Genomic DNA, 16,817 nt, shown 5'->3' with positions numbered 1-16,817 from the left:
TTTCAGCTTTATTTGCATGCTAAAATGTCACACTAATAAAGTGGATGCACAACATTTCTGAACTTAACATCATTTTTTAAAACCATCTTTATAAATAAATTTGAATTAAACTGAAATATATATATATAAAAATCAATTATAGTATAATTATAAGTAGAAACTTTTAGGATTTTCATATAAAACAAGTCCTCAAGTAACCAACTGTGCATAAAAAAACTGCTTCAGTGCAATTGATGTAGCAGCATAAAAAAAAAAAAATAACATCTACCCTGTTCTGCATGTTCTCCTGTACGGCGTCTCTTCCACACAGCCAACATATTTGCCTGTCGCTACAAAGAGTGCCTCATTTCACGGTTGGGTTTTTATCGCGTCGTAGTAAAATTGGAGTTTGCGGTTGTTGAAGGAGGATAAGGCACTCTGAAAGAGCGAGAGAGATATAGTGCACGATGCGTGCGAGAGAGAAACAGCAAGCGAGAGAGAAAGACGCTGATATGCTGTAATGATTGTAACACAGCAGCTGTTCTGTATTCTTTACTTCTTCTTCATTTATGTTTGACTCAAATGCTTGAAGCTAAAATTATCTGGGAAACTATGGCTGCTCCGGTCAGACTCGCTGTGTAAAAATCACGTGTTAATGTGTGTATTACACTAGAGCAGTTAGCTTTATTAAAATGTCATTGTTCGGTACAAATTATTCGGTCAAACCCACCAATAACACAGGTCTGCCCACCGATGTACATGACTTTTCAAACGCCGCTACTAAACATAGATATCGGCCGATGCAGATATATTAAAAAATGGCAAATATCGGCCCGATATATCGGCCGACCCATATATTGGTCTACCTCAAGTCTTGACTATGTGGATTCCGATTGGTTCAGACAATGAGCTTGTATGACAGTTCTAACTTTTTTTTTCTTATTGCAGCTGTAAAGGGATCCAGTAAGCGTCCAGAGCGTTCCTGGCATGACCAACTTCAGCTCCTCCGCCTTCTCCAATCACAGCTCGGCCTATGGCAGCCCCCGCAGGCCGGTCACAGTGTTCAGCGTGCTGACCTTCACTCTGCTGGCCATGCTGGTGGTGGCCACGTTTGTGTGGAACATGCTGGTCCTGGTTACCATCCTTAGGGTCCGCACCTTCCACCGCGTCCCGCACAACCTGGTGGCCTCCATGGCCATTTCTGACGTGATGGTGGCCGCGCTGGTCATGCCACTAAGCCTGGTGCACGAACTGAATGGCCGGCGATGGAAGCTGGGCGGAGTCCTGTGCCACGTTTGGATCTCCTTCGATGTGCTGTGCTGCACGGCCAGCATCTGGAACGTGACGGCCATCGCGCTCGACCGCTACTGGTCCATCACCCGCCACCTGGAGTACACGCTGAAGGCCCGGAAAAAGATCTCCAACGTGATGATCGGACTAACGTGGCTGCTGTCCTCGGTCATCTCCTTGTCTCCTCTGTTTGGCTGGGGGGAGACGTACTCGGAGGAGGGCATGGAATGCCAGGTGAGCCAGGAGCCGTCCTACACCATCTTCTCCACCTTTGGGGCCTTCTACCTTCCGCTCTGCGTGGTTCTTTTCGTCTACTGGAAGATTTATAAAGCGGCCAAGTTTCGGATCGGGTCCAAGAAGATGAACACCATTACGCCAGTAGCTGAAGCTGTGGAGGTACGTGTGTGTCTTCTCCTTTCAGCGTTTAATCAAATTTCTTAACCTGTAGGCCTGTTATTCAGACAAGGATCTTGAGTTTTGACTACAGACATTTTGCACTCAAGGCCGCTAGGTTAACAGGAGAATATTTTTATGAGTGGCAAAAGCAAAGCTTGAGTCGTACTTCTATAGATGTTTGTGAGACCTTAGAAGTATACACTGTAGAAGTATCGTCTAGCCTTAGACGATCACTTGTGCCCAGTGATTCCAGGTAGGCTCTGGGCCCACCCTGACCCTGAGCAGGAGAAGTGGATAAGAAGAATGAATGGATTTTGAACAACTAGACATTTTACACAAACCTCAAAAACGTAAAACCACCTAACAGGGTTTTAAAAAAAGTACCTGTAGTAAGAACTCTGTAGAGTCTTGAATCACCAATCTAACGGTTTTATTTCACTCGTTTCGTTCTTTGTACTTCGCCAACAGGGAATTATTCCAGCCCCTGTAATTAGCTGTGTTCTCAGCAACCATTTAAGTTAATCTTTGTGTTAAAATGAATACGCTTTTATTAGGTCAGGTTGTCCCCAAGGGCACCATTAAGTTGAACAGCATGTGGTCAGTTCCCGAACATGTCCTGGCACTTTAAGGGGATGTCAGTGGCTGCAACGGCTAAAAGGCTTTTTTTGTTCCCTCTGTGGACCTACAGGGTCTCCACTGGATTACACGGCTTGTGGTCCACTCAGATTTAAAGTACTAAAACTGGACGCTGGAATCTTTCGAGTATGTCTTTATTCCTGCTTTTAGACGTGTATGTGTGGGTGTGTTTGGGACAAACCGTGCCGACTTAGCAGTAAAATGCTTTTTACAAAACCATTTCTTTGGGTTAGTGAGGTAAGAGTGAAGCACAATGGTAAAGCCTGTTTGGTTGTGTATCAGTATTAATGCCCATTTAACATGTACATAAATACATCAATAAATGAATAGCAGTAATTCTCAGCCGTATTCTCCAAGGCCTGATGTTATAAACCCTGAACACAACAAACAATATAACAATACAGTGATATATTAAAAACACACACACACATATATACACTATACAAGTGTTTGTGGACACCCCTTCTAATAAATGAATGAATGCATTTATCTACTTTAAGCACCCATTGCTGACACAGGTGTGCAAATGCACAGACACATACAGCTTATCCAGTCCCTGTAAAGTAGTATTGCCAATAGAATAGACTCCTGTAGACTCTCTGGAGCAGATAAATGTGAACCTGTTGGCACCATGCCCAATGCCAGGCATGGACTAATTGCATTCAGTGACAAGATCTTTAGTAAGTTTAGGATGTTGAAAGATCTCCACCCCACCTCATACCCAACTCCCCAACTCATCCCAAACGTATAGGATGGAGCAGCATGCATCATGGCATGCCTGGCATTAGTGGCATTAATAGGTTTATGTTTATCTGCTCCAGAGAGTCCTATTCTATTGGCAGTAGTTCTCTACAGGGACTCAACAAGCTGCACATCTGTGTCAGCAATGGGTGCAATTTAAAATAGCAGAATGCATTAATGAGAAGGGCTGTCCACTAACATTTGGACATATAGTATATATGCATGAGTGATACATATATGAGCCCACAGGGTTTTCATATGTGTGTGTTTGTGTGTTTTCTGGGACAGGTAAAGGAGGCGTCCCGGCAGCAGCCTCAGATGGCCTTCACAGTGCGGCACGCCACCGTCACGTTCCAGACAGATGGAGAGACGTGGCGGGAGCAGAAGGAAAGGCGGGCGGCACTGATGGTGGGAATCCTCATCGGAGTGTTTGTCCTTTGCTGGATCCCGTTTTTTCTGACCGAACTGGTCACTCCGCTCTTCTCCTGCCATGTCCCGCCCGTGTGGAAAAGCGTCTTTCTCTGGCTCGGCTACTCCAACTCGTTCTTCAACCCGCTCATCTACACGGCCTTCAACAAGAACTACAACAACGCCTTCAGGAACCTCTTCTCCAGACAGCGCTGACAGGGACCAGCAGCCAGGGACGCTCTTTGAACTCCTTTGAAGTAGGGACATCCGGATCGGATCTGAAAACTAGTGTTGGGGCAATTTAAGGCCTGGTGACTTTTGACCTTTTCTTAGGGCTGTTTTACCCGTTACACTATGAACCAGTGAAACCAGTGAACCAAGGGGACGTGTTTGAAGGACGAATATACTAACGTCATTACCTCATGTCATTTCCAGTCAAAATAGCCATTGTGTTATTAAGTCTTCAGTGTTCAGTAGATGTTTCTGAGGACATTAGACAGAAGATAATCCACTTGCATACAAGAAGAATCACAGTAACAGAGATGAAAACACAGTTAAAAAAAACCCACAACAACCCTCTGAAAGGCCAGGGAGACCACTAGCACCACTCCCTGATTAAATAAACAGCACCCAACATTCATCTTTGAGAGAGAAGAGAAATCCAAACTCCTTCACACGTTAAAACATCAACAGCTGTTTGTGTTTATCCGTCCACTGTGAGACTTAAGACTCAGACTAGAAATTAAATAAAAGCTTTAATTTCCAACCTTAAGGCTGTGATTTAGAGTTTTTTTGTAAGTCTGGAGCAAATGCACAATTAACGTTTTGAGAGCACTGTATTATGAGTGTTGAAGTGAATGTACTGTTGTTGTCATCTGTACTCTCATTTTCTTTTTTCTTAGATATTTAGTCATTTTTTTGGTTTGTATACAAGCTAATGCCAATAAATGTGAAAAACGTTCACAAAAAAGTTGCAGAACTTGGGGTACTGGGGAGAGAGGGGATGGTAAAAGCTAATTTTGGCTAGAGTTAGCTTTTAGCCTCTTCGGCTTTCGTTTTGTCATGAGCCAAGTTTGAGCTCCCCTCACACATTCTGGTTCTCGTAGAAACTCATATTCCTGTAACTAACAAAAGCCATGATCACGAGTTATGGTTCTCTCTTAGCAACCCGTATTCCCATAACTAACAAAAGCCATGATCACGAGTTATGGTTCTCTCTTAGCAACCCATATTCCCATAACTAACAAAAGCCATGATTGCGAGTTCAGGTTTTCGTAGCAACCTCTTTTCCCTGTAACTAGCAAAAGCCATGATCACGAGTTATGGTTCTCGTAGCAACCCGTATTCCCATTACTAGCATAGTTTCTGTCGTTTCTTACTGCTTTGCCAGCTTTGACTATGTGCTTTTGCAAGTGTGCGGGGTTCATGTACATTTTGGAGCTGTAAATCCTGTATAATGAGTCAAGACTGTTGTAGGCTTTAGGGATTGGCTCGTTGTACAGCTCTGTCTTGGTTCTTCTTATTTAACTATGCCTGGATAAGTACAGTTTGACATTCCAGGGCCACTTTAATATGTTTCCAGCTTTTGTCCCCTGAAGCTGAAAAATTAGAAAACCTGTCCTTAATAGCTGATTGAATAAAATTCAATCAATGGTTCTCTCTGCCTTCTGCGCAGTACTGTATATGCTGAATGGACTCGGCTAGGCCGAATGGAAATGTGTGGCATAATTAAATGAAGCCTATGTTCAGTGAGTGTGGCTCTTTCCACTCTTTTCTGTGCCACTGCAGTCGCATCACACAAGCCAAGGCTGCAGCCGAGGTTGGAAGACTACTAGCAAGTGTATGTAAAGGCACCTCTTCAATGCTCAGTCATACACAGTTGAGATTGCCTCAATAGACATGACACCACTTACTGACTTACATACATAGCATAACATAACACTGGTGCACAGCAGGGCTGGACTGGAGCTTAATTCAGCCCTGGACATTTGTTAAGACCAGGCCGCCTCAATCACAGGCTGCACTGAGACCCTTTCACTACACAAAGGAGGTGAGGGAGGTTATGGAGACCTGTTGTATTTACGTCTGTTGTGGGTGTTACGCTTGTTTCTTGCTTCCTGGGGTATTTGACATCACATTTTATGAGGTTGAAACATCTGCTAGTATAGTGCATAGTGTATGTCTGTAGGTAGAGCTGCCTCAATGAAGCAGTAGATGGGATATTTCAATAGGCTAAAATAGTTGATAAATATTAGAATAAATGCTGCAAGCAGAAGTATAGGAAAGATATTTCGATAGCGTTAAGGACTATATCAGGGTAATTATAAGGTAACTGAGGTGATGCTAAATTGATTTTGGTATTTGTTTTAGTGGTATCAATCTACTAAAAAGATTAATGCCTTAACAATATTCTGTGAATAATTACTAGGATTAATCACAAGTTAAAATGCTAGCTAGCACATCCTTGAATTTTTGGGGCAGGAGAACAAATAAATAGAGGCCTCTCTAGAGAGTCACCCAGGTGTTCGTCACTTCAAGACTTGATTACAGCAACTCCCTTCTGGCTGGTCTCCCTTTGCGCACCATCAGGCCCCTGCAATTGATCCAGAATGCAGCGGCACGGTTTGTCTTCAGCGTTTCTAAGGTCAGCCATGTCACTCCACTGCTGCGTTCTTTTCACTGGCTTCCTGCTGTAGCTGCTGCCCGCATCAGATTAAAACCCCTGACGCTGGTCTACAAAGCCAAGAATGGACCAGCCCCTCTGTACTTGATGTCAATGGTCAAAAGACGATCTGCACCAAGAGCCCTTCCAGCTTCAAGAACAGTTTGGCTTGCCATCCCTTAAGATCCACGGAAGACAAGCGTCCATCCTGGTACTAAAGTGGTGGAACAAACTTCCCCTGGGTGTCCGAATGGCAGAGTAGCTCGCTGTTTTCAAACCGTGACTGAAGACCCTCCTCTTCAAAGAATACTTGGGTGAAGTGTAGAGTATTATGGTCTCCATATTGACTTGTGTTTAGTTGTGTCTAAGCTTAGAGGTATCTTTGAATTTTAGGCCTATTCAAACTAGCTGAGGTTAATCTTGAGTAAACAATGAAGCACCTTTGTAAATCTATTTTGTAAGTGTTCTTGGTAGTTTTTATTAATGTTTTTAATTTTATATCGTAAATTTGCAATTAGGTCAATGTACAAGACACTGTGCTTAATAATAAAATTTATTTTACAATTATTCATTTCCTGGGAACGGAAATGGCACCAATTCAGCAGAATGTATCATCCCGCTCGGACAGAGAGCATGTGCACGAAAGACCAAAGAGTGGTAGAGCAAAGGAACATGAGCCCAACTCTCAGTACACTAGTTGGTATTTGCATGATTGGCTGGTGCACTGAGGGAAGTGTTCTCCTCTCACATTTCCCACCCCCATAGCGGCCCACCGAGAATTGTCCCGGCCCTCTGGATGGCCAGTCCAGCATTCATTACGCTAACATTCGACAATGACAAATGGTTCCCACAGATAAGGAAGTCCTAAGTAGAAAAATGTGGCTCGGCAATGGATAACAGACTAAAGCCGAGATCATACTGGACCTCTGTTTGCGAATTCTCACAAATGACGATACATTCGTTTGAATGGGATTTGCCGCAAAGAGTGACTTCCGTGGCGACACAAATATAGCCGTTTTATTTACTATCCAAACCCACCAGTGAACCTACATGCAACATCATTATCATTAGCACCATTAGCAGCACGGCATTAACACCATCTGCCAAATACTTACCTTGTGCTGCCACAACAGATCTAAGCATTCAAAGCATGGACTCCTCAAGACCCCTGAAAGCATCTTGTGGTATCTGGCACCAAGACTAACATTAGCAGCAGATCCTGATCCAAGTCCTGCATGTTGTGATGTGGATGTGGTCTCCATGAATCCCATCAATGATCCTTAGGTGTGGATTTTTCTCCTTTGGAATGAAGCTAAGTGATGGTCTTTTGTCTATCCAGAGGTTCAACAATGCAATTAAATGTGGTTCTATTATCTCTGAACATACAAATGTCAACGCTTGGTACGAAAAGACACTCAATATTAAAGAAGCATTATGGAGAATTGGTTATTTCTTGCTCCTGAGCTCCCCCGGCAGTTGAGAAGTACAAATTGGGCTTTGAGACACCTAAAGGAAAGGCTTTAGACATGCATTTCTGGACAAGCTGTGAGATACAGAATCATAACTGAAAGGGAAAGAAGCCTGTGGACTGACGTGGTTGAGTATAATCAGATTTGATACAAAGTTCTTGCGAGCTTTATCCTGCCTGCTTCTCCAAAGTTAGCCTACATACTGCAATTCTTTATAGCACCAACCAGTGGAGCGTCCCAATTTAGAATTTAGAGCACTTATTTTAAGTGTTACTTTAAATGATCCGGAACTGTCTTACGCTAAGTCATGACTTTGGCGTGACTTAGCTACCTCAGATCAGCAAATACAGAAGGACAGAATCGTCTATGTGGCTTTAGAGAGTACTTATCAGCTCAGGCTGATCCGATCTTCGGATCTGTCTTTTCGGTGAATGCATTTCTTTTTTTGGAATAAACACAATAATAAGCACAGAACAAGCTGCAGTTAATGGTAAGGGTAAATGTCTGCCAATTCATGTTGTCATGTTGACAAACACGACTTTTCTGAGTTCTAATCGTTTCTGATGATTACAAGTGATTACAAGTGTCCTTCATCACCCTGGCTTAATAGACAGGAATGCCATTGCAGTTATTGAAAACATTAGCACTAATACCGCGCAGTCATGAGCTTGTGAGTGAAGGCCAAACATTCTGGAATTGGTTTTCATTTCAGTGTTAAAGGTTCCACGGTTCTTTTTTGGAAATATTTTTTCTTTTTTGGAAAGAGTTTGATGCTGTATGTAAACAATTGTGCAGAATGTCAGCCAGCGAGGCTGTCAGCCAGCACAGCAGTAATGCTAACGCTGCAGTAGCAGTGCTGGACGAGGCCAGCAGCCGGCGTGCTAATAGTCAAGTCAAGTCAAATTTATTTGTATAGCTTTTTACAACTGTTCTCATCACAAAGCAGCTTTACACAATCAGTAATTAGTAAAAGACAGAATAAAAGAAATAACGTAAGAAGACATGAAGGATCAAAGACCCCCGGTGAGCAAGCCAATGGTTACAGTGGCAAGGAAAAACAGCCCTCAGAGCTGGAGGAAGAAACCTTGGGAGGAACCAAGACTCACAAGAGGGACCCGACCTGTCCTCCTCTGGTCAGAACTATTTAAACATTATTGATGAAAATTACCAAACCAGATACAACAGATATTTAATAGATGTGATATTATTAGTGGCAGATAGTTAAGAGTCCATTTAGGTTTGAACATGGTCATTAGACAGGTATGGGTGGTGGGGGGTGGGGGGCCTGCTGGTCAGACTGGTAGGTGGCAGCTGTTCTGACGCAGGTAAGGGGGACCTCAGTGGGCAATCTTCCAGCAGGTCGGGCTGGGTGGCCATTTATTTGGAGAAGGTAAAGAGACAGAGTTAGTTCTGAGAGGATTTTATGGAGAGCAGAGAATGTTGAGCAGTATCTGAGTGTGCAGTAGTGATGCTGTGCAAGGCCGACGAAGGACATGCTAACACCAATTAAGGCCAGTGCCTGGCGGCCTGCTAATGGTGCAACACCGATGTTAAGTCCACGTTTTATTGCCATGAACTTCGAGACACACATTAACACCATTAATGTTTTCACACCACTTTCCCTTTACAATAATAATTCAAGCAAAGAAACACAACCTCAGCTTACCTAAGAATACACCTCCTCTCGGCAGCACATATACTTGTTAGCTTTGTGGCTAAATGTAGTCCTCAGACCATCAGTAACAGAAAATGTCTCCTCATTTTCATGCACACTTCAACAGGTTTCATCAGTCAATCACTCAGTAAGCGAAATTGCCTCTTCTAGGCCGGCCAGGTAGGCGGTCCAGCAATAATAGCAAAGCAATGCCTTTCTTTGGCCATTCATTGCGCCAGCGCATTGGTAGCCAGCCTAATAACATTGAGGATTAGCCTTCTCCTCCAAGCGTGTTGAGCTTCAATGACATTGCATTGGCTGAAATTCCCAAACTCTGTGGTCGACCTTAGCAAACACACTGATACTAATGTTTTTTGTGGATCTGTGAAGTTGTCAGGTTCTGCAATGTCAACCCTGAAAACATTTACATATGGTGGCCCATTTAGCCTACAGCAGTGCATAGTTTGGCTCCGCCCATTCTTGCCGAAGTGATGCGCAGTATTAGCTGCAGCAGAGTTGGATGTAAAGGATCAAATGCTGCTCCTGAGCTCTCTGGAAGCAAAAATGTAGGCCTTTTGAAGCTCCCTAGAGATGATAGCGTGACTCAGCAGGCTCACAGGAGCAGCTACAGAGGGCAAAATCATCTCCGTGGCATTACGGAGTACTTATCAGCTCAGACAGCAGACAAATAAAAGGTCTTAGTGAGGATCTGGGCGATTATAGTTTAAGTCTGCTCCGTGAGCGCATTTTTACTCCACTCTTTTTTTGAGAAACACAACCCCCTTTATGAGTTGTAGCTCATTAAGGAAGTGGGATTCCACCAAATTTTCAAAACAGCGTCATGATAAAATTGTGGTTCACTGTAGAAAATCTCACCATCTCAGATTTCTTTACAGTGGAAGTGACAGGAACCAGACTGCAACACAGATATAGCCATTTTATTTACTATCCCAACCCACCAGTAAATTATTTGGAATGTTGATGATGAAATGGATTGATTTTGGGGGATATTTTTCCCCACAACACCTTGCATGTATCCCTCCACCATGAATTCTCAGGCGTCCGGCTGTGTATTCATAACCATTTGGTGTAATACAGCTTTCTGAGAGGATTCCTTTAGAGGTGTTATGCTCTTCAGGTGCTTGGTCCCATTTACCATCACTGCTTTTATTATACAACACTTTGAAAAATGACATACACTATATGGACAAAAGTATTGGGACATCTGCTCGTTCATTCTTTCTTCAGAACTCGAGGGTATTAAAAAGAGTTTATCCTGCTTTTGTTGGAGTAACTGTCTTGTGTACTGTCCAGGGGAAAGGGCATTGCCATTGTGGAGCATTGCTGTGAGGAGATCAGCACCCCACCTCATGCCAAAAGTACTGGATGGAGCACCAACCATCACTCCAGATAAAACAGTTCCACTGTTCCACAGCTCATGGACATGGTGCCAATAGGCTCAGGCTGATCTACTCCAAAAAGGGGAGGCACTAGACAAGCTGTGTCACACTGTGTGTTTGGAGGTATTGTGTATCTGAAGCAAATAAATGAATATTTTGGCATGTGATCGGTGACAGTCTTACGTCCAGTGTTTGTTAGTACAATATTAGCCTAACATCTCACCAAGCACACGTCGGATAGTAAACATCAGCCTTGGCTGATCGACTGTTTCTGGGGTCAGGGATCGATCATATTCAGTTGGATTGTCTCCAAACCGTTGCTTTAATCATTGATATGCGCTTACAGCTGTGCATATCAGAGAGAATAGTGTGTAAAGGACAGAAACCGTGGTCAGTGTACAAGAGCTAAGGGTGTGCATAGCTGTGATTTAGTCTTCATGCTTGCGCAACAGCACAAAATCTGATTTTATAAAATGTGCACAGAAATAAAGGTGCAGTTTTTGCCATTGCAGCTTTCCTTAATGTTAATTTACCTTTAGTTATCTTTGCATAGCATGTTCTGAAGCAGCTAATGGGAACAAGACAGACCCGTTGTGAGTAATGGGGCAAAAAGCTTTTCATTTCCATTCATTTTTGCCTTTGATTTTGCAAATTTGTTACACCACTGCTGTACATCAGCACAGGCAGCTTTGACTCAGGCGCGATGACAGGCTACAGCAGGCTACACGCGTTAGCATTCGCCAAGACTTCATCGAAAACTGTGAAAAGGCTCTACAGGTTGACATGTAAACAATTCATTCCCTGTATAGCCCTCCCACCACCCCACCCCACACTTTAAATTACTGTCGACCGCTTAAAAGAAATCCCTGCGCAACATACGGAAGAGTATTAAGCTGTGTATCAGCACACACACACACATACACTCATGCGTCTGCCTGAATATTAGTGTTAGTAGGCCTCGCAGCTGCCGCTTATTTTCCATTCGCACTCATCTTTTCACGCAACACTTCAGCGTTTGAAGGCCACGTTTTCGGAGGCAGCGTGCTGTAAAGCTTGAGTGACGGGGAAGAGTGCAGTTTGGTGGGAGGGTTTAGCGTTATCTACAGACCTGCAATACAAAGGGAATCATTTTCAGGGCTAATTGGATCATGAAGTGTCAGGTAAGAAATTTGCTGGTGGAATGGAGACATGAATAATGCATGTGACAGCTCACACACACATGTTCACACACACACACATTCATGTTCAGACAGGCCGATTGAGGCAGACAGCACAATAGATGCTAAAACCGGCCTATTCCCCCCACGATTACAGCAGCGTACTCCAGTAAACCACTGTAAAACCACACAGCTTGAATTAACCTTGTGTGCAACTTAATAAAGTGAAAACGGGGCTGGTGTTAACACTGGTGCCAATTAAAGGGGAATTCCACTATTATTTTTTTAAACATTTTTGCATGATTCACTCCTGTAGATTCAGAGTGGGGTGAGTTTTCCATTGAATCTACACGCCTCTTCTGAGCTATATATGGAATACTGATCATGATGAAAGTGGCAAATATGGAAAAATATTTTTCTTCTTTGGGGAATATTTTGCTGCACCACATCCTTAATGCATCCCTTCAACATAAATGTACTTTAAAAATACACCTTAGGAATGACATAGTAAGTTGTGGAAACGAGATTAAGTCATGGCCACAACTTACTAAGGCATGGGAACAAGATAATTAAGTCATGGCCACAACTTAGTAAGGCGTGGAAACAAGATCCTTAGTCATTGACATGACTTAGTAAGGCATGGGAACAAGAGGCTAAGTCATAGCCTCAACTTAGAAACAAGATAATTAAGCTGTGGCCACAACTTAGTAAGACATGGGAATGAAATCCTAAATTATAGCCATGCCTTAGTAAGGCATGGGAACACAATAAATAAGTCGTGGCCACAACTTACTAAGGCATGGAAACAAGATTCTTAGTCATTGACATGACTTAGTAAGGCATGGGAACAAGATAATTAAGTGGTGGCCACAACTTATTAAAGCAAAGAAAAGAGAGCCTAAGTCATAGCCTTACCTTAGAAACCAGATAATTAAGTTGTGGCCACAACTTAGTAAGGCATTGGACGAGATCCTAAATTATAGCCTTGACTTAGTAAGGCATGGGAACACAATAAATAAGTCATGGCCACAACTTAATAAGGCGTGGAAACAAGATCCTTAGTCATTGACATGACTTAGTAAGGCATGGGAACAAGATAATTAAGTGGTGGCCACAACTTATTAAAGCAAAGAAAAGAGAGCCTAAGTCATAGCCTCACCTTAGAAACAAAATAATTAAGCGGTGGCCACAACTTAGTAAGGCATGGGAACGAGAGCCTAAGTCATAGTCTCATCTTAGAAACCAGATAACTAAGTTGTGGCCACAACTTAGTAAGGCATTGGACAAGATCCTAAATTATAGCCTTGACTTAGTAAGGCATGGAAACACAATAATTAAGTAATGGCCAGTACTTAGTAAGGCGTGGGAACAAGATCCAAAGACATGGCCACAACTTAGTAAGGCATATGGTAATGAGATAATTAAGTCAGGCCCACTACTTTGTAAGAAGAGGGAACACAATGGCCATGACTTATGATCTCGTTATCATGCCTTACTTACAAATTACTACAAATCCTTCCTTCTGGACAACCAGTCCCACCTCTGAGAGAGTGAATTAGGCAAGTTTTTAGTTTAATTTACAAAACCCTTTTCAAAAGTGCCACAAGTCTAATGTTTATTTCTAAGCACAGAGCAAACCCAAGACTATTGTCTGCAGTTATTGATCGTGCACTACAGATACGGCAGATAGCGCTTACATGGAAAAACCTTGAACTGCCCCTTTAAGCTGTAGTACTAAACTAAAAGAAGAGCTACATGCTGTGTCATGGTCAGCATGACACTGTATATCTGTTATCACTGTTAGATCTTTAATATTGTTCTGGATTCCCAAGCTTTGGAGTCACAGCTCTGGCCTTAGACTTGTGCGTTTGATTACAGTGTCCCTCAAACATCATTATTATAGAGAAATATATAAAGAAAGCTGGCTATTGTGTGCGTAACCAAGGAAACGTTATCTCAGGCCAACAAGCATAAAGGTTGGTTTGTTCAGTGGATTTTTATTAAATGGTAAAATAGAAAGAAAGAAAAAAAGCAGTGAGGTATTGGATCTATTCAGTTGAAACATCTGACATTTATTCTATTTATTCTTTGCTCTGTTTTGGGAAGCAGCTTTGGCCGTGTCTGAGAGGGAAATATTTTAAAAAAAAATTTATTTAAAGTCTCAAAAAAAATAGAACAAATGGATTTGAAGGCTGCCTACACAGGGACGTTATAACATAAGCATATTTAATGATCAGCTTGCAAGCATGTTTTATGAAGCTAATGACATAAGAGGCCTTAAAGTTGGCAAAGTATCAGGTTCTTCCTTGCTGTATAAACAGTAAGTGCCCAGTAAGGGCCCTATCTTACACCCTACAGAAGGCGCGTCACGATGCTAATTGCTATCTTACACCCCGGCAACAGTCATTTAGAGTTCAAATATATCTACGCCGATGGGCGTGGTGGTCTCAAAATGGGGTGTGTTCAGGTCAATTTCTGGCAACGGAAAACACAGGTGCTCCACTGACTAAAACCAACCCAGGGTGACGTGAACAGTCAGCTGTCCGTTGCTATCTTGGCAGTGAATTGTCAACACAGGCCACAGTGTGCCCATTGCTAATACACCCATCGAAATAGCAATCTGCCAGATCAAGTCAGCACCTGGCTCTTAAAGGGAATGGCGATGGACACGCTGATTGGTTTATTAAACGTTTTGCCCAAAACACACCCATGATTAATGTACTTTTCCCATTGTTACGATAGCAAAGACACATCGACACGCCCTAAATCAAACTGCATAATGGCTGGTGGCCCTGAGTGTGCTACAGGGCCCAAAAGTGGTGGTGCAAATGTCAATATACCAAATGGTTATACATATGCTGTCTGATGGCTGAGATACTATTTTGCCAGAGTTTTGAGAAGAATTTGGGTCTAAAATGTATTTTTTAAATTCCATATTATTAAAAAAAATGTGGAGGCATACATGCAGGGTGTTGTGTGGCAAAAGAAAATAGTCCCCAAAGAAAACATATTTAGTCATCATTCTCATTTTATGTATTTATTTATCATTTATTAGTTTACCATCATCAACATTGCATGTAAAACCCAGAAGGCACATATAGGTTCACTGGTGGGTTCAGATAGTACTTAAAATGACTATACATCTGGCTCCATTCACCACCACTGTGAACCTCCGTTTCACAACCAACCCACTTTGAATGTGTTGAATGTGTGTCTCCAACACTGAAAGTGGACACTGAAGAAGAACCCCTTTATAATGGCTAAAGCTCGCTAAAGCCTGGTGCTGGCGATGCTGTATTATTGGCTGTAACCGACCAGGAAGGCCTAAATAAATACAAAATCTGCTCTGTAGGTCCCTAAATGGTTCTTGGGCACACATTTCTGCCTGTCCCATTACACTCTCCTCTTGGCTTGCTTTTAGTGCTGACCTCAGGGCATTCAGTTATAATGAGTGTGTTGTGTGCTGTATGAGAAACTGGCTGAAATGAAAGGCTACAATTCTAGGAGGATTTCATTAGACAATTTGGCAACCCAAATGTATTTGGCAAATGACCACACTGTTTCATAGTAAATCACAGCAATGTGCAGTACGCACAGGACCTTCAAAGGTCCTCACTGGTTCTAAGATACACAAAAAGACAAAGAAGGTTGCCCTCACGCTAATTGCAGTATCATTAATGCATTAGCTGGCGCTATTTCCCCACAGATATCAGGCTATTAATTTTTCAATTACCACTTAAAGCATCCGCAGCAATAACGTCTGATATTAACACATAGCTTGATTAACAATTTTCTGCTTTTTAGATTTTCAACTAAAACACTGTAATTGATTCGATTGACTTTGGACAGGCCTGCCGCTCCTTTTTACTCAACAGTCATTTGATTGAATTCTTAACTACACCAGAAAACTTTGATGAGTCTATGAGATCAACGTCGGGGAGTTATGTGTGATATGTCCTCAGATATTGACACAGGGTCTGTCTGCTGGTGTATTATTATTTTTTACACTTCATCTACAGTTTAGCCAACCATGTGGTCACTTTGAGAGTGATTATCTGCTTCTGCTGCCCACACTGGGCTTTCTTTGTTGTGCAAATCTGCCCCCTGCTGGACACATGGGGTTAACACTGTAACTCAGGGGTGCCCAAACCCCCTTCTTACAAATAAAGAAGGTAGGAAGGTTTTGTTTGTGTGTGAGTTCTGTGTGTTTCAAATGTACCACAACATACAGACCTTGCATAATGCTACACTACTTGGACAAAAGTATGCTTACTCCAAAAATGTTTACTCCAAAAATCAAGGGGATTAAAAAGGGATTATCCAGCTTTTGTTGGAGGAAGTAATTCTACTGTCCACTCAAGGCGTTCTGCTACATTTTGGAGAGGCATTCCTGTGAGGGTTTGATTGTATTCAGCAACAAGAGCGTTAGTGTGGGCTAGATGTTCGATGATCACCACCCCACCTCATCCTCAACTCCCCACCTCATCCCAGAAATATTGAATGGAGCACCATCCATCATTCCAGAGAACACAGTTCCACTGCTCCACAGCTCAATGCTGGGGGGCTTTACACCCCTCTAGCCCTTGTATGGATTTAGGCATGGTGCTAATAGATTCATGTTTATCTGTTCCAGAGAGTCCTATTCTATTGGCTGTGTGTGTGTATGTGCAGGTGTGTGCATTTGCATATCTGTGTCAGCAATGGGAGCAACTTAAAGTAGCTAAATGCATTTATTAAAAGGGGTGTCCACAAACATTTGGACATATGGTATAGGTTTGAATGCATTGCCTAACAAATGGCCGTTATCGGTTTGTATTGATTTAGCCATGCGGTTAGCACCATGCTAACTGGTAGTCTGTAAGGTCCCATTACCTGTTAGCTACCAACTGCATTATATGATATTTTGTGCATCCAAACACCTGGACAGTTGGACAGTACTGCGTGTTCAAGACTGATTTAATGAGACACAACTGGATAGAAGAGCTGTATAACACCACTGCTTTTACTACTGTTGATGTACGGTGC

At 42.5% G+C, this 16,817-nt stretch overlaps 1 protein-coding gene across 2 annotated transcripts; it reads left to right on the top strand.

Moving 5' to 3' along the window:
* The first annotated feature begins 966 nt into the window (after positions 1-966).
* On the top strand, positions 967-3,878 carry htr5aa (5-hydroxytryptamine (serotonin) receptor 5A, genome duplicate a). Of its 2 annotated transcripts, none has more exons than XM_072669194.1 (2): positions 967-1,665; positions 3,331-3,878. In XM_072669194.1, exons 1-2 carry the CDS (start codon positions 967-969, stop codon positions 3,664-3,666), a joined length of 1,035 nt encoding a protein of 344 aa, XP_072525295.1. In that variant the 3' UTR covers positions 3,667-3,878. The 2 variants fall into 2 exon arrangements, with proteins under 2 accessions (XP_072525295.1, XP_072525296.1); XM_072669195.1 differs by having other exon boundaries at positions 967-1,671; positions 3,340-3,878.
* The last annotated feature ends 12,939 nt before the right edge of the window (positions 3,879-16,817 follow it).

Source organism: Salminus brasiliensis, chromosome 23 (genome assembly GCF_030463535.1).
Source record: "Salminus brasiliensis chromosome 23, fSalBra1.hap2, whole genome shotgun sequence".
Taxonomy (NCBI): Eukaryota; Metazoa; Chordata; class Actinopteri; order Characiformes; family Bryconidae; genus Salminus; species Salminus brasiliensis.
This window is presented reverse-complemented; position numbering and strand designations above follow the sequence as displayed.

Bases quoted from the DNA above. Each gene is read 5' to 3' on its own strand.
- htr5aa (XM_072669194.1), top strand. From the start codon at position 967: ATGACCAACTTCAGCTCCTCCGCCTTCTCCAATCACAGCTCGGCCTAT. The intron at 1,666-3,330 runs GTACGTGTGTGT...TTTCTGGGACAG, and splicing joins CAGTAGCTGAAGCTGTGGAG to GTAAAGGAGGCGTCCCGGCA.